Raw genomic sequence first — 27,597 nt, 5'->3', positions numbered from 1 at the left:
TTGAACAATAGGCTACTGTACATTCATTTAAAAAATACCAAATGCCGACTGATTAAATATAAATCTTTATTTTTTTTTATGAACAGCATGCAATAATTTAAACAACTTTCAGAAGCTTTCTCCTCAAAGCACAGATAAATTAGTTGACTTTGTTGTCCTCGCTATTTTTATTCTTCTCTTTGTGTGTGTGTGTGACTCAAATGCTTGTGCCTAGGCTCTTCCATTCATTATGAATCAGACTTTAACATCTATGATTATTATGTGTGTTCACATATTGCACTGCACATTCATAGTGTACTCGATCACAAAATCCTCTTGATTCATGATTCATAAGCAGGAAACGGCTAATGGAAATGTAAATGGCAAAAAAAAAAAAAAAAAAAAAAAAAAAAAAAAACAAGTTTCTGGATTTATTCTGCATAAAACTGACCCTGTTTACTTGTTTAAAACAAGTTTCTGGATTTATTCTGCATGATTCCAAAGAAAACATTTCTTATGTAATTTCTTTGTATACTTTCAGCAAAACGGATGGTCTTGGTCAGACCCTTCAATTCCTTTTCACCAACATCTCCATCTTTCACATATAGAGACACTTCTCACCATCCATTTAGTTCCTGATGGATAAAATTAACTCCCGTCCTTTTTATTTCACATCATTTTACTCATAAAACAGAAGCTAAATTGCAAATGTCACTTCATGTACACTCTTAAAATAAAGGTGCTTCACGATGTCATGGAAGACCCTTTCTGTCTCCATAAAGATCCTTTAACATCTGAAGAACCTTTCTGTTACACAAAAGGTTCTTTCTTGCGAAAGAAGATTCTTCTTCGCAAGAAAAATGTAAGAAAGAGATGGTTCTGGGGGAACCAAAAATGGTTCTTCTATGGCATCGCTGTGAGGAACCTTTCAAGCTCGTCTGATTTTTGAGCACTCTGAGAAAAGCCCAACATGAAGGTTACAATCACCCTTTTTATTTCAATAAATAATGAATCATCTCAGTACTGTAAATGATAACGAATCATTCATGTTAGCATTTGCAGTCCCTCAATTATCCAAGGGTTTCCATTCATCTGTTTGGACCCAGACATTTACTGTATTTACATTTTGTGGGCCATTTAGATCTTAAATAGCACTTAGTGTTTTCAGCCTTTCTGAAGCCATGAGTGGCATCATAGCACGACGCTCGCTGTGGCGCAGTGGTTGGCCGGTATGCCGATGCGACGGTGGCAGGTGAACATCTTGCGCAGCTCTGCGCGGAAACGGTCGTGGAGCCAGGCGTACAGGAACGGGTTGCAGCAGGACGAGCTCATAGCGCACAGATGACACAGCAGCTGGATCAGCAGGAAATGGCGCTTGTTGATGAGGCGGATGTCGATGTCGCGCAGGACATTGAACACGTGGATGGGCAGCCAGCAGACTCCGAACGCAGCCACCACTAGAGACACCAGCCTGAAGATCTTCCGCTTGCGCGCCCGCTGGGCCTCGGCCTGGTCACGTGTTCGGTGTCCGGGGGCCACGCAGTTGCGGAGTTTGACCGAGATGCAGAGGTAAGAGACGCAGACTGCAGATAAAGGCAGGATGTAGGTCAGTAGTAGCGTGCTGTAGGCGTACACCAGTCGCTGGGTCTCCTGGCCCAACCAGAACTCCTCACAGATGGTCAGACCCTCCTCTCTGAACTCCACATGATACGTGTGGGCCACAGCGGGGGCGACCAGCACACACGACAGCAGCCAGATCCCAGACAACACATAAGCGCAGGCAGCCATTGAGATTCGCTTCTTCAAAGGGTGCACTGTAGCGTAGTACCTGTTACAACACACAAAGATTTAGACATTGTTATATATATATATATATATTATATTTTAATGTTTTCTATTGTCCTTTTCCATTATCAACACACCTTTTTGTGGGATTTCACACCTTTGGAGATATGAAGGATGCAGTACTACTCTATAGGTACTCGAGATAAATATGAGATTGGGTGAAATTGTGTGTGTTAGGTCCCCTTTAATGCAGAATTTTTATTTTTGGGTGAACTAACCCTTTAAAACCATGTTAATTCTCAGAATCAATTGAACTGTATTTTTACTATAGTGAAAGAAATGCAGTAATATAGTGTTTTTATTTATTTAAATCAACATTAATTCAATAAAAAAATAATTTAAACATTTAAAAATTCATATTATTACATTATTTTTAATAATAATAAAAAAAAAAAACAAAATATTTAAAAAGAAAAAATGTCACAAAAAAATCACAACAAAAAAAAAACCTTCATTATTCTTCCACAATAAAACATAATTATTTCTTTCTATATGGGATTTATGGGGTGAAATATGATGCAGACATGTCCTTAACAGATTTTATGAGTAAAGAATGCAAGAAACTGGAAGAAGTTTGTCAACAAACATCAAAACAGCTGGAAACAGCATATAGTGACCCTCCACTCAGTCCTCACTTCCTAAGCCAAACCACTTAGCTTTGATATCTGCATCTTGTAACAGCGTGAGCCATTCTCACCTGTCGACTGCAATAGCCGTGAGAGTGAAAACGGACACGTATACAGTGACGGGCTGGATCAGGAACACCAGGTAGCACATGAAGCGGCCGAACGTCCACCCGTGAGGACTGAAGGCATAGGCCAGCGTGAAGGGGACACAGCTCACACACATCAGCATGTCTGAGAAGGCCAGGTTGCCGATGAAGAAGTTGGTGACGTTGTGCATCTTCCTGGAGCGGCAGATGACGTAGATCAGAAGGTAGTTTCCAAAGACACCCACCAGCACCACAAGAACGTAACAGGGAATGATAAGCGGCTTGAAGGTTTGCAGCAGGGCAACGTCTGCAAAGGGATAGTTGTGAGGGGCTGTGGCGTTTTGGACCACCATCACCTCATACACTTGGCTTCCAGGAGGCTTTTCAACATCTTGCCAGCCAGAGCCCTCCATCCTTTGATCACAACGCTCCAGTCTCCCCCTGCTGGACGAAAACACAAGTCATCACTGGTTGATGTGTGATATTCAGATTAACTGCCGATCAGTGTGGGTTTTCAGCTTCATAAACTTTCGCATTTGTTCTCTCTCAGTCTTGAATACTTTGTTACATAACTGCTCAGTTGTTATTTGAAATGCTTTAATGTACCTATATGAAAGTGACTTGTTCACTTTTTCCAAGCATCCGGGCATTTTAAAACACAGCAGTTTTTGCCTGCAGTGATACATTTTCCTAAAGAGCCTGTGTACTTTCACTGTCAATTATGAAAGTCAAAGCTTAAATGCTGCTTAAATTCAAACGTTTCATGTAATTTGTACAAAAATACTTTTATTATTCTTTAGTCTTTGCAAAAGCAAAGCTTTGCAGTTTGATAAAATGCTCCATTTCAAACAGAAGTAGCATATGGAAATTTCATTTCAGCAATCTAGGATTAGAAGTGACTATAATTTGGGGTGCTGAAATATCCATTTCTACATAATGTACTTTCGCTGTCAGACAAACAAGAATAAAAAATGTCAAATCTTAGCAGGTAAGAGCTGCTTAAATTCAAACATTGCACTCATGTAATTTTTGCAAATGCAAAAAGACATTTAAATGGCAGTCATTTGATGAATTGGCATTATATTCTCTTGCTGAGTTCAGGTGTGCAAAAGTAAAACTTTGCAGTTTCATAAAATGCCCCCTCTCAAACATTGCATGGTAAGAAGTATGAAATAAGTATAGAAGTTACACTATGAAATGTAAAGCTACTGAAGCTACTGAATTCAATATGTTTGCCTTAAAAATTAATTAGTAAAATATTGATAAGCAGTTGACATTGAATTTATTTATAAAGTGTTTTAAACGGCATTTTCTTATTCTTTTAATATTCATTTGCAAGCAGGTTTTAAGATCTTTTAAATTGAGAGGAATTGAATACCTGTACTTGTAAAAATTAATATATTTCATATATTATCATATTCATAAGGGCTGCTAACAGTAGATAAAAGCCTCTTGACTAAATCTAGATTATACTTCAGAATAAAGGTCATGCCGCCTCAAAAGGAATTCCAGACAAGATAATTATGATCTTTGTGGAAGTGAGTCTGCATAACCATAAATAAACCCATTCATTCTCTTAACCATAAGTGTTAATTACCTCTGGAAGGGCAGAATGATAATGGACAATTATTTTCATGTCTTCAGTTACATCCTTAGAGCTTCTCAAATGACCTCTCAAGACAAAAGCTAAATGACTACATATTTGTACCTTATTAAATGGTACAAATTATTTAAAAGTGCATATTAGTACTTTTACAAATCAGTAGGTAGCCTACCATACCACCAAAGTGAAGAAACTGCGGTATGAAATATTTTTGATAAAAGATGTAATCATTATAGAGCTCATTAACAGCACGCACAAGCTGCAAAATTAAACAGATGCCTAGCTTTCTTCACCCTTGACAGCCTGCAGCCTAAATGCAGAACTCTCTAATAAATGCTTTCTGTTACAGCCTATCTGTTGACTGCACAAATAAGAAAAATCGATGCACAGTACAATTACCATTAAAAAGATATTTGCTTTAGAATGTAAAAATATTACATTACCTAAGATAAAGAGATGCTCCTGCTTCTCAAAGATCAAACAACACAAATCATCTACAGACCGAACCTCCTACAGTAACAAGTGTTCTGAAATATTCGGTGTCTGAGATTTTCGGTGACGCTGGGCGGAGCTTACATGAATATTCATGAGTTTCCTGTTTCGCGTTAAAGCGTCTCTGATAATATTAGTACGTTTTCACCGGATCACAAAAACTGTTCAAGGTAGGTTAATTACGTTTCAGCTTCTAACGAAGATAAGCAAATGTTGAATATAATTGTTCGTTTGTGCACAAAATGTTATTCTTTGCTGTTTTAAATGTTTACTCAACGATTACAGCCACTGATTTGCCAGAAGCAGCCTATCGTTAGAATACGCTACAAGTAAATGGGCCAGTAGCTGTTAAATATTTTCTCATATTCCTCTGTTTTGCTATGAAAAGTATGTCATTTGAAGTTTGTGTAGCATATGGTGGCACAAACTTGCTCACTGTATTGTAAGACTGTAAGGTGAGAAATGAAGAACGATATAAAGACTCTTATGTAGTAACAACTATTTAACTTTTTTTTTCTCCTTAAAAAAGGTGTCACATGGAAGTGCATGACAGCCTACAGTTCATGTGGAGAAGCTGTTTGTTTGTAATTAATATATCTGTTACAAATCAGCAGAGTTTGATACTTGCACTTCTGCCTGTTATTTTTTTCCTATAGCTTACAAGCTCTTCTAATGGGGGAGACTTATATTTTTGTCAAGTTATATATGAGGCCACTATTGCACACATAGATGAAGACATGCGTAAACGTTCTCAGAATTAACTTTTGCTTTTTTGATCTGATGCAGGGGATGGTGGATGTGTACTTTATCAGTGTAATAGTTAAACAAAAACATATGCAAAATAAAAAAAACTTGTATAGCCTACTATTTGATACAAATGTTGTATTATTTAACCAGTTTTAAAGTTTTACTACATTTTGTTCCTGAAAATCCACACTTTTGGAATCAAGATAATCAAAGGTAATCAAACCAAGCACAACCTAATAAAACATGTTTCATGGATAAAGGGTTTTGTAAAAAAGTTCATGTTGGTGGATATTCCACTAATATTAAAAACATGTGGGTCATTCTTGAATGGCTTATTCTGCAGTGGTATAAACAATATGATCCCATTGATTTGGAAGCATGTTTCTTCTCCCAACATTTAGACTGATTTTCATTGAGTTTGTTCATGGTGCATAAGTTTCTGTTTGCCATTTCTTGTTCATATAGGAATTTACTTTAATAATGTATTTAATAATTTACTTAAAACAGAAGTCATATAACATGTGCTTGCTTATGTTGATCAGTAGGCCTATCCCTGAACACATATACAAGTTGTTACATCCTTGTGTAGCTTTCACCTGTTTTCATTTATTTTTTTTATCAAAACATGACCATGTATTTTATATTTATACAGGTGTGTAGTAAATGTCATTTATGTAATGTCTTCACCACATCGGTTAATAAAACTTTTAACACCGAATCAGTTGAAGTCTTTATTCAGCAAAAGCAATCTACTTTTATCTTTGAAATGAAAATATACAAATTACTGTATGTTTTGATATAGCCACTTTCTATTAAACTACAAAAACATTTTAATTGTTATAAGTTTGTAGAAATAAGCAAAAATTGTTAAAGTACTGCAAGGTTGTGGGATTTCAAAACTTGACCAATACACATTTGAGTCAAAATGATTGTCAAGTGCACCACAATGTGTATATGATTAAATACAATAATAAAGTGTATAAAGACATTTGTACACTTTTGTTTAACTATATAGTGCATTTTATCTACTAAATGTATATTTTTTAGACAAATAAATAAATAAATACAGAGATTAAGAATGTTTATATTCCAGTTCATGTGTGCATTAAAAAAAATTCATCTTTTGCTTTGTTATTAAAAACATTTTTTTGAATGATTGAGCAAACGATTAGGAATGACAGAATAATCATCATACATTTTATTATGGCACAACAGATACATTTTGGAACAGTTATTAAAACGACACATTTTAAGGACTCTTAATATTATAAAAATGCTTAATTGTTGTAGGCTCATTTGGAGCGTAGCCTACATCAGGTAAATCATTACGACAATCACAATCTTTAAATTATTTTGCATATTAACAATAGTAATAAAAACAACAATACACTAAGCATAATGTCATTCTAGGCTAAAACATACCTTTTTGAAAATCGTTTATGTTTCAGTGACAACGTACTAATATTATCAGAGACGCTTTAACGCGAAACAGGAAACTCATGAATATTCATGTAAGCTCCGCCCAGCGTCACCGAAAATCTCAGACACCGAATATTTCAGAACACCGGCTTCAACGAGCAAACCACATAAATCAGCGAGAGACTGAACGTGCTGCAGTAACAAGTGTTTCACTTACTGTCGCTCAACTTCTGTCACCACGAGTCAGTGAAGACCTTTCTAATCAGAGGGTTGGGTAGGGTCTAATTAAGGCAAAAAATAATAATAATTCTATCTATCTATCTATCTATCTATCTATCTATCTATCTATCTATCTATCTATCTATCTATCTATCTATACACTTATTAAACAACGTTTCACTATTTACAAAAGTTTCCAAATTAGTCGTTTCGCTCGCTAGCGATTAGCGAAGTGTCGTTGGTCGGTCTGAGGAAGTAACCGTACAGCACGTCATTTGTTTGCTGTCTAAATTGTACAGCACATCTACAAACTGGCTTATTAATTTTTGTGAATTTACACATCGCAAATAGAACTATGTCAAAAAAGACCTCTGAAAAACGGTTGACGTAACGTAACTCCGCTATTGTGCCAGTACGGCTGCGCGAGTACTTCGATCGCCCTCAGCTGAAAATTACTGACAGACATAGGGTACAAAACGTCGAATTAAATTAAAGTCATAATTCGTACATTATATCTGCCTCTGACTGCTGTCCATATGAGAGAATGGCTTGCATCAGCGCTAGTTCATTTCTTATTACAAATGTTAACTACTTCGCAGCAGGGCCGTTGAAAACAAAACAAAACAAAACCGTAGCTTTCAACGGTTAACGTTACGTCATGTTCCAATATGGAGCAGAAGTCGATTAACTGTCACATGAAGCTGTCTAACACTGATTGATGGTGTTCAATATGGATAGAGCACTGAGACTAATCTCTGTTCGTGTAATTTTTTTTTTTTTTTTTTTTTTGAAGAAAGAAACCATCAACGTTTGGGTGAGTAACATTAGGGTGAGTAGCTAAATAATGCCAGAATTTAAGTTTTGGGGTCAAGTTGAACTTTTCCTTTGAAACAGAGAAGCATTAAATGGTGGGCTAACCAGTGACAGGAAACACCACCATCCAATTAAAGTAAAATTGGAAAAATGCTAATCTGATACAAGCCCAGAGGTCAACATAATAAGGCAAACTAATGAGCTTACATTTATTTTCTGTTACTTATGTGGCAAGTTTCAAATGATGAGATTTCATGGCATGAGGATCAGAAATCAGCTCTTTTGTGCTGCCAATAACAAGCACCTGTCAGACAAACACCTGCTCTGATGAATAATAGTGACCTGTAAAAACACTAAAACTAATTTACTCCACCATTTAGTGCCACACTATTTTTATTTGCTTGGCTTTTAAAACTTGATTTGTCGCAAGTGCTTTTATTACATTTTATTCTTTGCTGTGATTGTTTTTTAGCCTACCATGTATGAGATTGTTTTTTTGGTCCACTATGTTTTAATCTTTATACAGTCTATGGTTTTAATGAGTTATGTTGATCTACTCAAAGCATCTTCTCTGAACCACGGTTTCCGGGTCGTCCTTTTTAACAGTAAATTTCGCACTGCTGCAGAGCATGCTGGTAATGAAGAGATAAACAAAACACTTGAAAGCAAGCCGCACAGCTCTGAAATTCAGAGAAATGCTCTTTTGCGCATCTTTGTCTGTGGACGTTTCATATATCAGAGCTTGGCTTGAGGGGAAAACATAATGTGGCACCTGACATCATCAGCGCGTGGCAGTAGTGCAAGCTGAATTAACATCATATTGGTCTGCACATTATCAGAATATACAAGGGACAAGCTTTTACTCACGCAAGTGAATTTTAAATTAATAGCACACCATTTACAGCCTCCATCCCATTCAGAACAGATCACACATTCTCTAATTTATATTCGGCTACATTATTTGATAATTTGGGAGTCGTGTATATTAGCAAAATTGACTTATAAAATCTTCTGGTCTCGTTCTGCACAAATTATTTCCCGTATGACTCAATCTGACGCAGTTACTGTAATATTTTTTACTCTATGAAGATGCCTGGCTAATTTGGTATTTGCATAAGCAGTTTCTGCTGGTACTTCTTTTACATAATATGTATAGCCTTTTTAAAATACACAGTATTATGTGTTATTTTATTTATTTTGGTACGGATGGACGCATGGATTAATAGATAGACTGTGCAGAATGAGGATGAGTCTGAGTGATTGTTCCTGCAATTTAAATTAAATTAAATGTGTTTGTATTAAATTAAATGTAATTTAAATGTCAAATGACATTTATCATTGTTATGGAATAAATGTGACTTTGGCCTTTAATTTAGATTTATTTGATCAGGTCTCGAAGGCTTCCACATGCTCATGCCAGTTACCGTCCTGCTGTCCAAGAACGGTTTGCCTGGCAACAGCAGATGTGTCTTCTCTGGTTGTTAATGGATTGTATTTGCTTTGTTATTATGTAGCAGAAAATTTTCTTTCATAGGCGTCAAAGGGTGATAAATCATTTTGGCGTCATAAAACCATGGCGTCAGCTCTGTTGGAAGAAAGTGCGTTTAAAGTGCGCTTTTTATCTCCCCTCCTCACAAAACACCCATCCATTTTGCTTTTTAGTGACCACAGCTCTTGGCTATTCTCACTACAACATAATTCCCTTTCTCACGACAAGCTTCTCTATTTTTGCTCCACTTCATTCTTATATTCTGCCTTTTCCTTTTCTCCCTTCTCTGTTTAAAAGCTTGTTGTCACAGTTGAGAATCCAATTAAAGGTCTCTTAAAAAGCTCAGAAAACATCTCTGTGGATGCTGAAATCTTATTAATGTTATTCACTAATCTGCCTTTTTACATGTTGCTATGGGAAATGATCACATTTTGGTATGAGTGGAGAATTAAATGAATGTTCTTATTGTATGCGCACTGAATGCCACATGGGTTTCATTATGTGTCATGTGCCCTGCTTGCATGGAAAGACCATCAGAACAAATTCATTTATTTGTAATTTTTGTACAGAGCATGTGGAGTGTTTTCTTTGTGGAAGCAAGATGTAGTTCGAAACTTGTACAACCTGCAAGTCTTTTGTTCAGGTTTGGAACAACATGAAAGTGAGTAAATGATGCCAAAAAATTTGATTTTTGAGTGAACCATGCCTTCAAGGGTAGATTTTCCTTCACTATCAATTTTTCCAACTGAAAATGAGTGTGAATGAAAGTCATCACCCTGCAAAGCCCCCTTGCTAACATGGGTTTGTCAAGATCTACAAGGCATGATGTTCTACCTCCAGCAAACAATCAGCAGTGCTCATGGACGTCATGCACTCATTATTTCTGAGGGGTCACGAGTAATGCAGGGCATTCAATCTAATCAAATTCAATCTAGCCAGAGTTCAGTCTGGCTCCGCACCAGCCAGGCGAACACAGATTTGAATTTAGCAGCTGGTTATGAGATGCACTGAACGATCTAATCATGCTGGTGTGATTGTATCAAATATAAAAAAAATATTATTTGGCTATTTTTGTCTTTTGGAAGCTGCCTTCAAAATCTACTTGGCTCAAACATCTTAGGGGGTATGTGACGCCATGGCAGTGCTGCACTGGGTGTTCGTGCATTCATGAACATTTTCAGCTGTTTTGTTGAAAAGACATTTTAACTAGAGGTAGACTTTGACATGCTGAAAGAGTTAGTCAGTTTTTATCAGTATGAAGCCCCATTTCTGCAAGTGCTTTCAGTCGTATTGATGGTTTTATATGGCAAACTGTTGTGAGGTCAACCAATAATGGATAAAATCAAGTCCTGCCTTCGTTTTCCTCCATTTAAAGTCCCTTTTCACTCTGAGATATCACATTATAAAATAATTGAAAAACAAAAAGGAATAGGCAATTCAAGATGTTGATTTATTAATTTAATTTAGCATTGCATCACCAATAGCTCCTCTGAAGTGAATGGGTGCCGTCAGAATGAGAGTTCAAACAGCTGATAAAAACATCACAATATTCCACAAGCAATCCACACCACTCCAGTCCATCAATTAGGCTAATGCCCGGTAAAGCAAAAACGCTGCATGTTTATAAGTAACAAATCCAATAATCGCTTTGGGCTAAAATATGAGTCCTCTAGCTGTCTTGCTGAAAAAGTTGTTTCGTCTGAAGCAGGAGAGAAATATGCACAAAATACACTGTTTACAAGCGAAAACAGTCCAAAACAAAACAAAAAAAATTATTACACACAGCTTTGTGCTTCACAGGATATTAATTGATGTACTATAATCATTTTGAACACTTATTCATAATTCACCCATTTTTATCAGCTGTTTGGACTTTTATTCTGACAGCACCCATTTACTTCAGAGGATCCATTGGTGAGCAAGTGATGCAATGCTGAATTTCTTCAAATCTGATGAAGAAACAGACTCATCTACGTACATCTTAAGGGTGAGTGAGCTTTAAGCAAATTTTCATTTTTGGGTGCACTATTCCTTTGGTGCTTTCTCTCTCCCTTCCCCACTCACATACAAACACACATTTGCCTCACCTGCTTTCATGCTAGGTTATGGATTATAAAAGATTCATAAGTTTATATATATTGATGGCAAGATCTTTACCCATTGGCCCTTTCATTAAATAGCAACCAGGTGCTCGCAGTAGTATGTTTGAAGGTTAGAGCACTGTCTCCTGTGTAATATGGGTTCACAGTCTTATAATACACTATTATTAGAGCTAGGATGGAGTCTAGAATATTTGAACTTTTCCCTTTAAGCACTATTAGGCCAAACTGATATGCTTCAGCAATGTGTTTACGACAATTTCAAATCTACTACTGTTGACAAAGACTCAGAAGCCCTTTATCAGCTGAAATGTACTTTTATTTGTTCTGATATTCAGTTCTGAACATTTAGATATTTTTATGATTTAGTGTATATATAATTTAGAGGTAGAGATAGCAGTAATAATTGACATGTGGTCATGATGTTTTGCTGGTTGTGCCCATCGTAACAACAGATGCTGCCTGGAGGCAAAAAATGTCTTCTTTCATCATTCCACATACATCATTCATCTCAGCTCCTGCTTGTGCCGTTATTTCTGAGTCTGAATGAATGATCTGAAGGTTTGTGCATTGAATTGACAATGAGAGGAGTCTTTTAAACTACTTTGAGGGCTCTCCATTCAAATTCTCTCATGTGCTGTACTGATGAACCTTTACAACTTGTGCTGCAGCTGTGCTTGTTATCCTCCCATGTCTTTGTAGATCAGCAATCATTTCCATTAATCTAATAACACACAAGATCACGTGAAAAATAGGTTGATATTGTTATGAATTTATTGTTCACTTAATATCTCTCTCTATTTATGTGTATATATAATGTAAAAATAAAACATTATAATGAAAACTAATAAATCAAAACATCACAAAAAAAAGATATACCATTTTAATGACAGCTGATGAGGCAAATTATTACATCCTTACATCCTGAAGGGGGCATTAATGAACCATAATTTTATTTAACTTGACATGTATAGGAAAAATCTGTCACCTGGACTGCATAGCCAATTAATATTTGGATTTCTCTCAATGTGATTAGAAAGAAAGACAGACAGACAGACAAAGATTAGTTCTAAAGTGGTTGACTACATTCAGGATTTTCAAAGTCTGTAAATGCACTATATTGTGCATGTGCAAAGCGGCTCCACATGCTGTTACATCAGCAGTATGAACCACTGATGAAGAGAGCAGTACTCTACTCTGATAAGGGAACATTGTGCTGGAACGGCCAGGCTGGTTCTCATGAGCAATCAGACCTGTGCTGTATACAGGCTTTTAGGCCTGCACTCTCTCTTTCTTTCTCTCTCTCTCTCTCTAAACATTTTAGAGAAAGCGAAAGGAAGGGTAATTTTCTGTAAGCTTTTTTCCACTCTACAGCAAACATTATTCTATATAATTAAAGTAACGAGAGAGCAAAAGAAGCAGCCTGTCTCTTTCAATATTATTTTTAAAACATCTCAGTTCAGACGTGGTTATGAAAAAAACACAAAGGAATCTGGGGGGGGGGGGCATCGTGAAGCACCTTTATTTTTAAGAGTTTTCACTTTTGTTTGTAATGGTTGGTGTTCTGAAATAAGACTGCCTCGATGACATAATATGGCTGACAAATATAACCTCTGGACAGTGTATCCTTTTTAATGAGACATCAAACGGGGAACATCAACTAAATGTTGTAAGATGAGCCTATTACAAGATTGCAACTTCTTGATTTAAAACTCCAGAGCAAATAGCATTAACAAAAGCTCTCAGCTCACATGCATTCTGTGTCCACTTCCATGCTGCTCAAGCATGTTTGAAGCTCCAGTTACAGTTACAAGTATGATCTATAGTGCCATGGCAAAAGAAGCAATATTTTTGTGTGTTTGCAGTCTGAAATTAGACAAATATTGTGTAGCTGTCTTCACTAGCTGTGTGCAAAAAAACTATAGTGTGTTGCTGTTTGAAATGTGGTTTTAAAAAACTTAATTTTTTAAGTTAATTTATTATTATTATTATTATTATTATTATTATTATTATTATTATTATTATTATTATTATTTTTAAGAATCCAAGTTTTGGAGCTCACATAAAACTGACCAAATCACCTGATGCTTTGAAATGTTGTGAAATTTCAGTGATTGGGCGATAAATGCAGTTAATCTCAAACAGATTTAAATGCAGTGTATGGTTAAACCTCGAGGTAGTTTTATAAATGAAGTTAAAATTTGAGTAGTCACTAAACATTTTTTTGCTGTGTTCTTCTTACCTCATTCACATTGCTTTACCATGTCTTTAGTGTGTGGCTTTAAAATTGCAAAAAGCCTCTTTTCTCCAATTCAATAGCAAATTAAACATGCAATACAAACAATACAGTCTTATTCACGTCAAATGGCTTGCATGACTTTGCCTTTTAATCAATCGTTTTAAAAAACAGTTAATCAATCTAATAGATCCTTCTGCTGGTCAGGCTGCGAGACCATCGCAACCAGCTAAAACCAGCCAAATTAGCATAGGCTAACATTGACATTTATAACATATGTCAGTACATCTGTAGCATAACAGCTTCTAGTTAGCTAGTCCCCAACACTGGTAAGCAGGTTACCAAATGTGTTTTCTGAATTTTTGACCTCATTCATTCTTGGGTGCTATTCAGTTGATGCTCAATGCTAATCCAGAGAGATGGTGTCACGGACTCCGCAAGATTTGAAAGCTTTCGCTATCTATTATGCTGTTTGTTTTTCTTGTGATTCAACACTTGGCCTATTTTAATAGCAGTCATGTCAGGGAATGTCGTCTGATGCTGGAGGAGCAGCATATGCTAGCTCATGATTAATGCTAAAACTATCATTTTGGCTTTCTTTGTAGAGTGCATTCGTAATAAAATCTTTTGCTTTGAAATTTCAAGGATGTACACATTATTATGCATGAGCATGACACAAGTTAATTCAAGACAACCTAGCAAAAGTCAAGGAAGTTTCTCATGGAAACATACTTGCAGATATCAGTTCTTTCTTATTCATTTTCAGATGAGAAAAGATCCAAATGGCTACACTGCAGTGCAGTACTGGAATGCCAGTATAATGCGTTCTGCATACTGCGTAGTTTGCATGTACACCGTATAATGCCAATAATTTAAAGTATGAGAAACCGTTCTCATCATAAAAGTTACTGTCGTTAAGTTATTCTAATTCATTTTATTTTATCTTTAGATTATTATTATTATTTTCTTTTTTTGCATTTAAAGCTGAATTTCTGTAAAACAATCAGTAAAATAAAATCACTTAAATCAATCAAATAAAGATATTGAAAGTCATAGATAATTTTACTTACAGTTCATTCATCACACATGAAATGGAAAGTCAAAGCAAGCACAATTGTGTTGTGTAGTTTTGCACAGTACTGCATGTTTTGCATACAAAAAAATGTGCATGTTGCACACAGTATAAATATAGTATAAATAGTGAGGTAGTATACCACTTCAAACATAGCACATATCAATTTTTTTATGTTTTTGAAAAGCCTATTATGCTCACCAAAGCTGCATACAGTAAAAAATAGTAATATTGTCAATTATAGTAATATTATTGCAATTAAAAAAAAAAAAAACGGTTTACTATAATGTAATGTATTAACTGTAATTGCAACATGAACCTTCAAAAATCATTCTAATATACTGATTTTCTGCTCAAAAAAATAAATAAATAAATAAAAATTCTTAATATTACCAGGGTTGAAAATGGTTAATATTGTTGTAGAAACCATGATACATTTTTTGAGGATTCTTTAGTGAATAGAAAGTTCAAAAGAACAACATTTATTTGAAATAGAAATCTTTTGTAACATTATACAGTACCTGCATTGTAACATTTCATAAATGTATGAAATTATAAATAGTGTGAGTAAAAGGGTAGTATGGCATTTCAGACTTAACAAATATTAAATCCTGTGTTCCTTCAGCAGGTGCTTTGTTCATAGTAAACAACAGTAGCATAATAGCCTCATTTGCATGAACCAGAAGGTGAAAATGAATTTACAGGAAAAAATATTTATTTTTTGTATCAGGTCCTCATATTGATTGACAGTGTAAGAATCAAGTTTGCGTTCGGGTTTTTACATCTCATTTTGAAATAAAACCTCGGGATACTCATTTCAGACTGATGTGTCAGAACAAAAGACTGATGCAGCAGTTTCAAACAATGTTCTGAGCTTTTGTGCGTGTGCAGTTAATTACAATGCTTCCACTATTTGAATAGTTGTGAAGTTGAGCATCATCAAAATAATACATTTGATTTTTCCAGAGGACATGACAATGACAAGCAGAAAGAACAGACCAATTAAAATGACTCAGTTCCACTGTTAAGGCATTGATTTGAATTCATAAAGTATGAAGATACATGAAAAAGACACTACTTTGAACATGTTGTACCTGAATTTTTGTAAATAAATTATGAAGTGCATGCATTTATTCATTCTGTTTCAATTTTCTGGACAAGGTTTTTTCACTAGGATAAAAGTTACACAGTCAGGATCAAAGAAGTGAGTAAAGGCAACTCGCAGTGCTCTGAAGCTTGTCCTCACCGTCAAGTGCACTGATGCCATGATGCATAACATTTTATCAAAATACCAATATCCCAAACCAAACACTCTGACTTGCAACCGTTCAGTGTCAAGATTTGTTTGGCCAGAGTTGAATATTTATAAGCCATAAGCTTTGGCTCTGTGTTAGTCTGGGCTGTATGCTTGATGTTGAAGTGTTGAAATCTAACAGACGCTCAGATGTATGATACAAGACAGCCAGAGAAATATCAAGCTGACTCACTCCAGAGTTGTGTAGCATTTAAAATTAATGCTTTTCCACACCTGCTGATGGTGGGTGAACTAAGAAAAATTACTGTAATTATTTCCTTCCAGTCATGAAACTGCAATTTGGATTTTTTGAGAAAAAAAAAGGAATTACATGTCTGTTTTTAGGCAGTCATTCTGGTGGTTTATTACAAGTTTGGAGGTGTTTACTTTATTAAACAGTTTGAAAAGATTTTTAATTTTTTTTTTTATGGAAGCTTGTTTCCGCTATGGAATAAGATAATTGCGAATTTTATAACTCACAATTCTGACATTACATCTAATAATTCAGACTTTTTTCTCAGAACTGAGAAATATAAAGTCAGAATTGTGAGATACCAATTAGATTTTTTTTTATTCATAGAATTGTAAGATGTAAACTTGTAATCGCGAAAAAATCAGAATTGTGACAGAAAAAGTTCCAATTAGATTTTTTTTTATTCTGTGGTGAAAAAAAAAACAGTTTTAAGATATAAACTCAGAATTTAGAGAAAAAGTTAATTGCAAGATATAAACTCAGAAATGCAGACATTAAAACAAAAATTAGAATAAATTGTCACAAACTTGAGAAATTCTGAATATTTCTCTCGCAATTCTGATATTACATCTCAAAATTCAGACTTAGTTTTCTCAGAATTACGAGGTATAAAGTCAGAATTGTAAGAAGTAAACTAACAATTGCAATTGTATTACTTTTTATCTCTCACAATTCCAAGTTTAAATATTGGAGAATTGTGGGATAAAACAAAAATCACAATCACCTTTTTTATCCCATGCCAGAAACAAGATTGTGTACTTTTTGAAGCTCTTTGCATTGATGAAGAAAATATCTGGGCAGCACTACAAACAGCACAGTTGTGCCTGTGCTATTCCATAATTATGTTTCAAACAATGTTTCTGACCAATGGGCTGGAGACATTCTCATTCATTTAATCACCAAAGAAAAGTTTTACTCACATCTTGGACATTGATCAAATGCATTATGCATTCCATTTAATCTCTGGGTAGTGACTGAACTGGAAAAAGAAAAGAGTCCACACAACAGACTTGTGAGGTAAAGAGATGACAGTTTAGGACTTCAGTTTACAATTTCACTCTGTTTAAAGTTCAAAAAGCTGTCACTGAGTAATCGTTTTTTGTGTCACGGTTTGTTCTCTTATCTTTTTTCCGCTTTGCTGCTCTGTACATTAGGATCTGGCTGTTTTGCCTGTGCACATGGTTTAAATGTAATACAGTCGAGGTCCAGTTGAAAAGCATGATGCTCGAGTACAGTTAATTCTCTTGAAATGCATATGATCTGTTTCCCATCTTCAGTGGCCCTGGGGGAGGAAAATAATTATGAAATCATTAGACATTTGAACTGGAAAAGAGCAGACAGCTAGTGCTTGTGTTTTTGTGTGCTCTGGTACATGTTTCAGTGAGTTGTTTATGCACAATATGTATTTTTCTATCATTGCACGTCTTGAGTGACATCAGAGGAATTATGCTGAAATGTTTCTCAGATGTGTTCGCGTCTAAGTACATGAGATTCACGTACACTACAGTGTCTAATCCCCTGTGGCATAAGATGTGTGTTCTTTATTAAAACAATCATAAACTGAAGCATAATTCTGATCCAGACCAGAACTATTATGCCAGATTCTGCTGTGTGTGTACTGTAATGCTCACTTAGTTTTTCACTTATTTTAATTAGTAGTGCTTGTTAAAGCCATTCCTAGGGTTAGGGGTTTAAAGAGACATGAGTGATTGATATTAATGATATCTAAAATCATGCAGCATGTTGGAGGTGGGATATTTCTTTTCTACATGGTTGGACTTTTTGCTTGGTGGATGAAAAAAATGTTAACAAATATCCATAGACTTTCATTTATACATGTGCTCACCAAGGCTGCATTTATTTGAGCAAAAATACAGTACACAGCAATATTTTTACAATTCAAAATATCTGTTTTCTACTTAAATAGATTTTAAAGTGTAATTTATTCCTATGATGACAAAGCTGAATTTTCAGCATCATTACTCCAGTTTTTAGTGACATATCATCCTTCAGAAATCCTTCTAATATGCTGATTTACATTTCTTATTATCAATGTTGAAAACAGTTGTGCTCTTTAATATTTTAGTGGAATATATTATTGAAAAATATACAACAGGATAAAAATTTTTTGTCTTAATATTTTTTTCAAGATTCCTTTGGATTCATATTTGGTTTAGCCTATATTTGATTCAGGATTCTATTCTATTTGGCAACTCGGTAACTGTCCAGTCATCTTTATACGATCAACTAGGATCACAGTGCTTTTGTAAAATGCAGCCCTGAATGATTCACATACTGCTGACTCGTGAGCGAGACTGTTTTGTGAATCTTTAACAGTTCATGAGAGTCATTTGTTTGCAAAACAGACCCCACAGTTCGCACTTGTTGTTGTGTGTAGGAAACATACATGGACCCTCTGAAGAGATATTACAGTATGTGAGGTTTTCCCACCCAGATTTGAAATTGTTTTAACATTTTAATTGTTGGATATTTTAGTCACAGTAATCACTACTCCTTTTTTTTTCTTTTTTTGAGTATAACCAAATGCTTAGATGAACACAAGAAGAAAATGGTTGTGTATATGGTAATCAACATGTATCCTGTGTGAGCTCATCACCTTAAGCATGAACTCAAGGCCTCTCCTAAATCATGTAACATGGTGCACCTTTTGCTCAAATCTCCTATTATTATCTCCACACTAATGAGGTAATGAACTAAGACCCCTGGGTTTCCCACTGTTAAGTATTCATACACACACACACACACTATACTCATGCTCACAAAACACACTTCAGAATCTCTGATGACTCATTTCAGCCAGTTGAGAAACATGTTGAATTGATTGGTTGTGCAATGCCAATCGTTTTTGAGGGTCTAATATCACCCTAGAGTATTTTAAAAGGATGAGGTAAATGATAAGAGGTTTAATCTTGCTCAGTGGGGCACATCTTGACTAAATGAAGGTGTAATCCAGTACTGCATGTGGTTAAGTGGCAAGGCCTCTCTTCTGGTTCTCTGTTGAAGAGGAACAGGTAGATTTATGTCCTAGTGTGTGTAATCATCATCTCCTGTACTTCAGATACAGGATAATGGTACATGGAAACAATGTGGAAAAAAAAACCTTTTTTATTTTGTTGCTTGTTTGTTTCATCAGCTTTTTATTTTTATTAATTCTTTCATTTTATTTTTATTTATCTTTTAATTTTACATAGTTCACCCAAAAATGAAAATTACCTTATGATTTGCTCACACTCAAGCCATCCTAGGTGTGTATGACTTTCTTCTTTCAGATGAATACAATCTGAGTCCTATTAAAAAATATCCTGGCTCTTCCAAGCTTTATAATGCCAGTTGAGATTAAAGTGAATAAAGTGAATCCATAATTAAAATTACTCCACATTGCTCCAGGGGGTTAATAAAGGCCTTTTAAAGGGGTAGTTGACTGGATTTTTTCTAGGCTTGATTGTGTTTATGGGGTGCAGTCTACTGTAACATGTAAAAAAGAAACAAACAAAAAAACAACAACATTATTTTCACATAATTTACCTTTATTCTACAACGTTCTGTCCCTTCTCTGATAAACACTATGATGATTTCCTGGTTTTATGAAGCCCCTCCCTCAGAAATACGTGATGGGCTCATATTGATTAGCTGGCTCAATGTGTTGTGATTGGCTAAACCGCCTAGTGCAGTTCAGAAATGTCACGCCCCTCACCTCAGAATGTGCTCTGGTTGTATTGTAAACAATGGCGTCGAAAATATTGCTTATCAATTTGAGCCCAGTTGAGACCCAGAGAATATTAGTGAAGAGGATTGCACAGAACCTGTACAAGCACCGCTCTTACAGGACGTTTCAGAACGGTATGTTTCTTTGTTTGTTGTTGTCTCATACTTTTAGATACGCTGTTATTTGTAAATGCTACTGCTTATTTTAGCTTTTAATATACGGTTTTATCCTGATTAAATCTTTAAAGGGGTTATATGATGTTGCTAAAAAGAACATTATTTTATGTATTTGGTTTAATTCAATGTGTTTATGCAGTTTAAGTTTCCACATACTGTACATTATTGTTGCTCCTCTATGCCCCGCCTTTCTGAAACGCATTGATTTTAACAAAGCTCATCGTTCTGAAAAGCGAGGTGTACGCTGATTGGCCAGCTATAGAGTGCATTGTGATTGGCTGAATACCTCATGTGTGTGATGGAAATGTTACGCCCCTTACCATACTGTGATGCCATCTCCCAGCACGACGAGACAAAACCAATAAAACCCATTACAAACGAGGCATTTGTTGCATCCAGTGGGAACATAACTACTGATTATAATGACTTACTATCCTTTCACTCATTGCGTTGCGCATTGCACCGCGTAAACATAAAACCATGTCTGCATTTGTGATCGGAGAAACGTCAAACAACAAGCGCTACTCTACACTGCTCAAAACTTGTGTTTGAATCATCAGTGGTGAATTAATTAAATATGAAAACGTACTTGCAGGGTGTGAATCAGAAGCACCAGACTGTCCTTGCAAAGTTGGGATGGCCCCACTTTACAGAAACAACCTTTGTGCATGACCAGGTTCAGGAAACAGCCCTTCATAAAATGCGCATCTGAATATTTGGGATGAACTGTTCTGGAACAGTGTTGTAAATACAACTTAACCACTGATTTCTAGTCGTGTCCTCTTTTGGAAGAAAAAACAAAGTAGTTTCGCTTTCACAACAAAACACAGTGTCTCCACAACATGGCGGCAGCAACAATACCACAGCGAGAATGCGTGAACATTTAGGCGGTGTTATGCAAATCTTCCCAAGTGTTTAAACGAGGCGTTTTAGGAGGGCGTGCACAAGTCTTAACTTTTATAAAGAATATCTCTTTGGGTTTGAGTCTTTAGTCTTTGCAACTTTAGGGGTCTTATCTATTCAAGAACAGCTTGTAACACTCCAAAGAGAAAGGAAAACTTGAAATTGCATCATATGACCCCTTTAATACAGCAGAATACATGATTGCGTTGTAGCATTTTTGTAACCGTAAGAAGTGTTTGCCAGCAAGTATTGCTCGCTACCACGGCAACCGCGTGCTCATCCATGTTTAAAGTTAAATCACAATCAACCACCCCTTTAAAACAAATCAATGCATTTGTTTAAGAAAACTATCCATATTTAAAACTTTATATACCGTAATCTCTAGCTTCCGCTAACTGTGGAATCACGGATCACGCAGGAAGTAGGCATAGCATAAGCTCCGGTGAGAATATGCTAACCTCTCGAGAACCAAGATTTGTTCACAGCAAAGGAAACCCAGTCTCCTCTTGGCTTATATCGAAATCCTCTGACTATTTTCCTTTACAAATCATTGTTTTGTAATTCTAATTTGTTTTGCTCTCTCCACTGCGCTTCTGCATTCGTCACCGTGTTCGCCTAACATCATCCTCTGGAACGCCATTTTTTCATGAATGCACATACGACAATTAGTGGAAGCTAGAGATGTATGGTTTATACATTTTTTTGTTGTTTTTTTTTTCTTACATAAATGCATCGATTCACTTCAGAAGGCCTTTATTAAGTCCCCGGGAGCTGTGTGGAGCACTTATGATGGATGGATGCACTTTATTGAACTTAAAAATCTAGACCCCCATTCACTGTCATTATAAAGCTTGGAAGAGCCAGGACATTTTTAAATATGTCTCAGATTGTATTGGTCTGAAAGAAGAAAGCCATATACACCTAGGATAGCTTGAGTGTGAGCAAATCATGGGATAATTTTCATTTTTGGGTGGACTATCCCTTTAATATTATTATATTTAGCTCATTTCTAATTTGACTAAACGTGACCATAGATGTTTAATTTTAATTAAAATGCAGATTTAAAAAAAAAAAAATAATTTAAATGTTTAGTTACATTTTAATTTTAATTACACTAATCTTTAATAATCAGTTTGAGTTAGAGGTATTAGTTCCTGTGTTGGGTCAATGCCATTCATCAAACAGGAAGTTCAGTGAAACACTGAAGTGCTTCAAACTGAATGTGAGCATAAGTTGACTAACCGCATTCACCACATGGAAATGGTAGGCGTGGGAGTTTCTCATATGTGGCTTTCTCAAAGTTAATCCTGATTGTTAAAAATTAAAGATCATATACTGATTGGTCTAGGTGATCTAAAGGAAATGCAAGCACTTAACCACAACCACTAATGAATGCACTTAATATAATAAGTCCTCTCTGGTAGACAATTTCTCTCTTTCTTCTGGATTTCATTTTTGCTCTAGCTTGAAACATGGTATTGTGTATTGCTTACATTGCTGGCTCTTATGATGAATTGCTTTCAGTGTTCCTTGCGTTAGATAAAAGCATCTGTTAAGTAAACTTTTTTTTTTTTATAGAGCATTTATATAATTCAGATTGTTTCAAAGCAGCTTTACAGGGATAAACAGGAAAATAATGATTCAAAGATGCAAACAAAGATCAATTCTGTATTTTATTGAAGGTTTAATATCCTGCTGTTTATAAGCGAGGCTTTTCGTATTGTAAGAAATGAGAGAAAATTGCTAAATAAATAAATGTGAAGGATTTTCTGAAGAAAATGTGAGTGCTGCTTCACAACTCAATGCCATTATGCTATGTTCAATTCAAGTTTATTTGTATAGCGCTTTTTACGATACAAATCGTTGCAAAGCAACTTTACAGAAAATTAAGTTTATACAATATTTAGTAGTAGCTTATCAGTGACAGTGATTCTGAGTTGCTGTGCAGTTGCCTGAGATTCTAGGTGGTTTCAATGTCCATCCTTAAGGTCAAAATCTAATCACTTAGATAAATAACAGACCTCAGCAACTTGCATGGTTTGAGGGATCATTCAAATTAAAGACGCACTTACCTTTAACATCTCTTCTACATTGATCCATGCCACATTTGAGTCATTGTGAGGCTGAGTTTCCACCTCTTCTTCTTTGAAAACTGTACATGTGTCAGAACAAATGTTCCCACCCTTTGCAGATGGATCTTCATGACCTAAGCGATCCATTTTTACAGAACCGTTGCTTTGGATGCACGAGCTGACGGTCCATAGATGTTTGTGCACTGTTTTGCAATTTAACTGCTTGAGTTTTTTGTACCCTAAAAGATTGAGGAAGGCAGTGCGGTACTCAGGACTGTGGCAGTAGATGATAGGATTCAGGCCTGAATTGGTGTAGCCGAGCCAGTTCAACAGGAGCAACACATCCTGGGATGGCACTAGAGGATCAAAAACCTTGATGATATTAAAGACAAAGAAGGGCAGCCAACAGAGAATGAAGGTGCCCATAATAATCCCCAGCGTCTTGAGCGCCTTGTGTTCTTTCAAGACATGCCTCGTTGACCTCCGGCTCAAATTATGCACCGTTTCACATGGACTTTCACAAGAGTCTTCTGTGCATGTACTCAGAAAGCGGAGTCTATTCTTATTGATGAGTTTCAACTGTCTGGTTGCGATGACGAACACCTTCCCGTACACAAACACCATAATAATGAGGGGCACGTAGAAGGACACCACCGAGGAAAAGATGGTGTAGGTCTTGTTCGTATGGAAATCACAGCATTCTGATTTATTGTAACATATTTCTGCCTCCTTGTAATTAGCATGAGAATAATGGTTCATGATTGGCACGAAGGAAACTAGGGATGCCACCATCCACACCGTGCAGACGATGTAGCCAGCTCTGCGCTTCCCAAGGAGGACCTTATGCTCAAAAGGTCTTGTGACCGCAACGTAGCGCTCAATGGCGATGACACACAACGTCTCTATGCTGGCCGTGACGCAAAGCACATCCACGGACGTCCACAAGTCACAAAACTTGTCGCCTAAAAGCCATTTCCCGCCGACCACCATGCTGGCACCCAAAGGCTGGACCACACAACCCATGATGAGATCCGCGAAGGCCAGGGAGATGATGAAGACGTTGGTGGTGGTGTGGAGCAGAGGAGTGCAAACGATAGCCAGGATGACCAGCAGGTTCCCAATCACCGTGAGGAAGATGACCAGTGCCAGAGGAAGAATGAGCAGGGGCTGTGCATCATAAACCAGGCTGGAGCTGTTGGTGCTCATCCTGAGAGGAATCTTTCAGGGAAAAAGAGAAATGGACACAGGATTGGTCAATTCCAAAGTGCTGGGTTAATGTCCTCCAAGAAAAAGGTTTCAGGTGATGGAATAACAGAACTTTTTCACCAGTGAGGAGATATCAGCGGCATATACATGTGATATAATTGCATGCAAACCCACAGACTGTAAGTTAACTAGCTGGGCAAGACTTTATTTGTTTTCGTGAACTAGGAGGAGGGGAAGCATGCGGTGGGTAGGAGAACTGTGTTTTCACACATAGATATGAGAGACCTTTTAATGTCACATAACTTCTATGATCATATCACATTTGTGGCATGGTTCTATTGTACTATTTTATTGATATTTTGAGCTGTTTGCATTATCGCTGATGTTGCTAATTGTTAATGCACTAATCTGCATATACAGTGGTGTGAAAAAGTGTTGGCCCCCTTCCTGATAGGACCTGCCTGACAAAGTGAAGTAGACCAAAAGATCCTCAAAAGCTAGACATTATGCAGAGATCCAAAGAAATTCAGAAACAAATGAGAAAGAAAGTAATTGAGATCTGTCAGTCTGGAAAAGGTTATAAAGAAATTTCTAAAGCTTTGGGACTCCAGCGAACCACAGTGAGAGCCATTATTCACAAATGGCAAAAACATGGAAGTGGAGTGGCCTGCAGATCAAAATTACCCCAAGAGCACGGCGACGACTCATCCAAGAGGTCACAAAAGACCCCACAACAACATCCAAAGAACTGCAGGCCTCACTTGCCTCAGTTAAGGTCAGTGTTCATGACTCCACCATAAGAAAGAGACTGGGCAAAAATGGTCAGCATGGCAGAGTTCCAAGAAGAAAACCACTGCTGATCAGAAAAAAACCCCCATAAAGGCTCATCTCAGTTTTGCCAGAAAACATCTTGATGATCCCCAACACTTTTGGGAAAATACTCTGTGGACTGATGAGACAAAAATTTAACTTTTTGGAAGGTGTGTGTCCCATTACATCTGGCTTAAAAGTAACATTACATTTTAGAAAAAGAACATCATACCAACAGTAAAATATGGTGGGGGTAGTGTGATGGTCTGGGGCTGTTTTGCTGCTTCAGGACCTGGAAGACTTGCTGTGATAAATGGAACCATGAATTCTGCTGTTTACCAAAAAATCCTGAAGGAGAATGTCTGGTAATCTGTCTGTGACCTCAAGCTGACGCTAACTTGGGTTCTGCAGCAGGACAATGATCCAGAACACACCAGCAAGTCTACCTCTGAATGGCTGAAGAAAAACAAAATGAAGAGTTTGGAGTGGCCTAGTCAAAGTCCTGACCTGAATCCTATTGTGATGCTGAGGCTTGACCTTAAAAAGGAGGTTCATGCTCAAAAACCCTCCAATGTGGCTGAATTACAAAAATTCTGCATAGATGAGAAAACCAAAACACATCCACATCAAAGACAAATACCAATCACAATCTTTTAATTTAATTGCAGTTGTTGTTGCTAAGGGTTGCCCAACCAGTTATTAGGTTTAGGGGGCAAACACTTTTACACAGGGCCATGTAGTTTTGGATTTTTTTCCCCCCTTAATAATAAAAACCTTTAGTTGTGTTATCTTTTACTAATATGATCTGAAACATTAAAGTGTGACAAACATGCAAAAAAAAAGGAAGGGGGCCAACAATTTTTCACACCACTGTATAACTTCACAAAAACAAGGCTGTTGCTGGCTACTCATATCAAAATATTAAAATGAAGAATTCGTGCTCTGCATTTAACCCATCCAAGTGCACACACAGCAGTGAACACACACACACCCTGTGAACACACACCCAGAGCAGTGGGCAGCCATTTATGCTGCGGCACCCGGGGAGCAGCTAGATTTACATACCGAAATGAAGTGGAACATACCAAAAAACTCGAACCCACAACCTTAGGAGTCAAACTCTCTAACCACTAGGCCACGACTAGATTTACATACCGAAATGAAGTGGAACGTTTCATGCATTTGTGAAGTAATAAAGCAATTTCAGCTAGCTTACAGTCATTTGAGATGATCAAATACCTCGTCCTGGCCCATAATGCATTATTTGTGCCTTATTTTAATGGTTGTATCGTATTATTTTCTTGATATTTACAGCTATTTCATGCAATATAACTTCACAGAAACAATTCTGCTGCATACTTATTTCAAAAAACGTATTTACGTTCTAAACTTAAACTGATCGACATGGAAATATTTAATGCCTTTATGAAGTAATGAAACCATTTCAGCCAGCTTACCCAGACTTCTTATCGTTTGAGATGATCTCATACCTCCTCCTGACCCATAATTCATTGTTTTTTGCTAATGTCATTTAATTAATTAATAAAAAGCTGCATACTTATTCCAAATGACATACTTCCGTATTGAAATGAAACAGACCGACATGAAAAATTTGATGCCTTTATAAAGTAATAAAGCAATTTCAGACAGCTTACCCAGAAAGCAACTTCCTCTCTCAAATTATCTGCAATAATTTATGCTTGTTAGCAAGTTAACCCTTCTTCAAAACTCTTATCTTCCATTATCGTGCACTTGTTCTCCGTGTACCTTCCCACGCCTCTAAATATCGATGTGAACAAAGTGTACAGAAGGATGCAGGATGTGTGATTTGCGGCGGGCACAGTATTGTCAACTTCCTGTGGTAGAACTTATGGCCTTTACAAAAGAACTGCTGCAGAAAGGGCGCGTCACTATCAAAAATGTGCAATCAGCATACTAATGTATTGAACAATTGTTCATTAAATAATTAGATTATGAAAATGATGTATTTTGTTGAAGTAGTTTTGTATTTCTGATACGTTTCATAGCTCTTGGATCAGCCAAGGCATTGCCCTGATCCAATCTACACTTAATTCCAGAACGTTGCTTGTTTCCTGTATTGTTGTTGCTTAGTTTTGGTTTTGTTTACACTGAATTCACAGCGTATCGTTCGGTTTACTGCTGAACATGACAGACTGTTTAATAGGAAAAATATTAGAGTGACAGATTGTTTGTCAGGATGTCCATGTTAATAAAGCTACTGAAATCGTCTTAACTGCTCAAGGCAAATAAATCGTACAGAAAACTGACTAGGGAACATGTTGAACGTGTCATTTGATATGTATTCTTTGATTTTGGTGTGTTTTTAATTCATATGATGACCGTACAGCACACTAGCTTGACATTAATGCACAATTGTACACACATACACAGACTCGCTTCGGTTCTCCGA

General features: G+C 36.5%; 2 protein-coding genes across 4 annotated transcripts; both read right to left on the bottom strand.

The window, feature by feature from the left end:
- Positions 1–429: 429 nt before the first annotated feature.
- Positions 430–4,616, bottom strand: LOC109098144 (prolactin-releasing peptide receptor-like). Of its 2 annotated transcripts, none has more exons than XM_019111759.2 (3): positions 4,583–4,616; positions 2,522–2,977; positions 430–1,807 (listed from the first exon to the last, which is right to left on the bottom strand). In XM_019111759.2, the coding sequence occupies exons 2-3, from the start codon at positions 2,947–2,949 to the stop codon at positions 1,171–1,173; spliced, it is 1,065 nt and encodes a 354-aa protein (XP_018967304.1). In that variant the 5' UTR covers positions 2,950–2,977; positions 4,583–4,616; the 3' UTR covers positions 430–1,170. The 2 variants fall into 2 exon arrangements, with proteins under 2 accessions (XP_018967304.1, XP_018967303.1); XM_019111758.2 differs by having other exon boundaries at positions 2,522–2,980; positions 4,583–4,608.
- A 12,194-nt stretch (positions 4,617–16,810) lies between these two features.
- LOC109110309 (beta-2 adrenergic receptor-like) lies at positions 16,811–26,977 on the bottom strand. 2 transcript variants are annotated; one of them, XM_042733051.1, is made up of 3 exons: positions 26,822–26,977; positions 23,151–24,368; positions 16,811–17,554 (listed from the first exon to the last, which is right to left on the bottom strand). In XM_042733051.1, the coding sequence occupies exons 2-3, from the start codon at positions 24,354–24,356 to the stop codon at positions 17,546–17,548; spliced, it is 1,215 nt and encodes a 404-aa protein (XP_042588985.1). In that variant the 5' UTR covers positions 24,357–24,368; positions 26,822–26,977; the 3' UTR covers positions 16,811–17,545. The 2 variants fall into 2 exon arrangements, with proteins under 2 accessions (XP_042588985.1, XP_042588984.1); XM_042733050.1 differs by lacking the exon at positions 16,811–17,554 and having other exon boundaries at positions 22,163–24,368.
- Between the last annotated feature and the right edge of the window lie 620 nt (positions 26,978–27,597).

This window comes from Cyprinus carpio, chromosome B10 (genome assembly GCF_018340385.1).
Source record: "Cyprinus carpio isolate SPL01 chromosome B10, ASM1834038v1, whole genome shotgun sequence".
In the NCBI taxonomy this organism is placed as follows: domain Eukaryota; kingdom Metazoa; phylum Chordata; class Actinopteri; order Cypriniformes; family Cyprinidae; genus Cyprinus; species Cyprinus carpio.
The sequence above is the reverse complement of the archived record's forward strand: the minus strand, read 5'-3'. Positions and strand labels throughout refer to the sequence as shown.

Excerpts from the sequence above, each read along its gene's own strand:
- LOC109098144 (XM_019111759.2), bottom strand. The coding sequence starts at position 2,949 with ATGGAGGGCTCTGGCTGGCAAGATGTTGAAAAGCCTCCTGGAAGCCAA. Across the intron at positions 1,808-2,521 it reads ACGGCTATTGCAGTCGACAG|GTACTACGCTACAGTGCACC; the intron begins GTGAGAATGGCT and ends GTGTTGTAACAG.
- LOC109110309 (XM_042733050.1), bottom strand. The coding sequence starts at position 24,356 with ATGAGCACCAACAGCTCCAGCCTGGTTTATGATGCACAGCCCCTGCTC.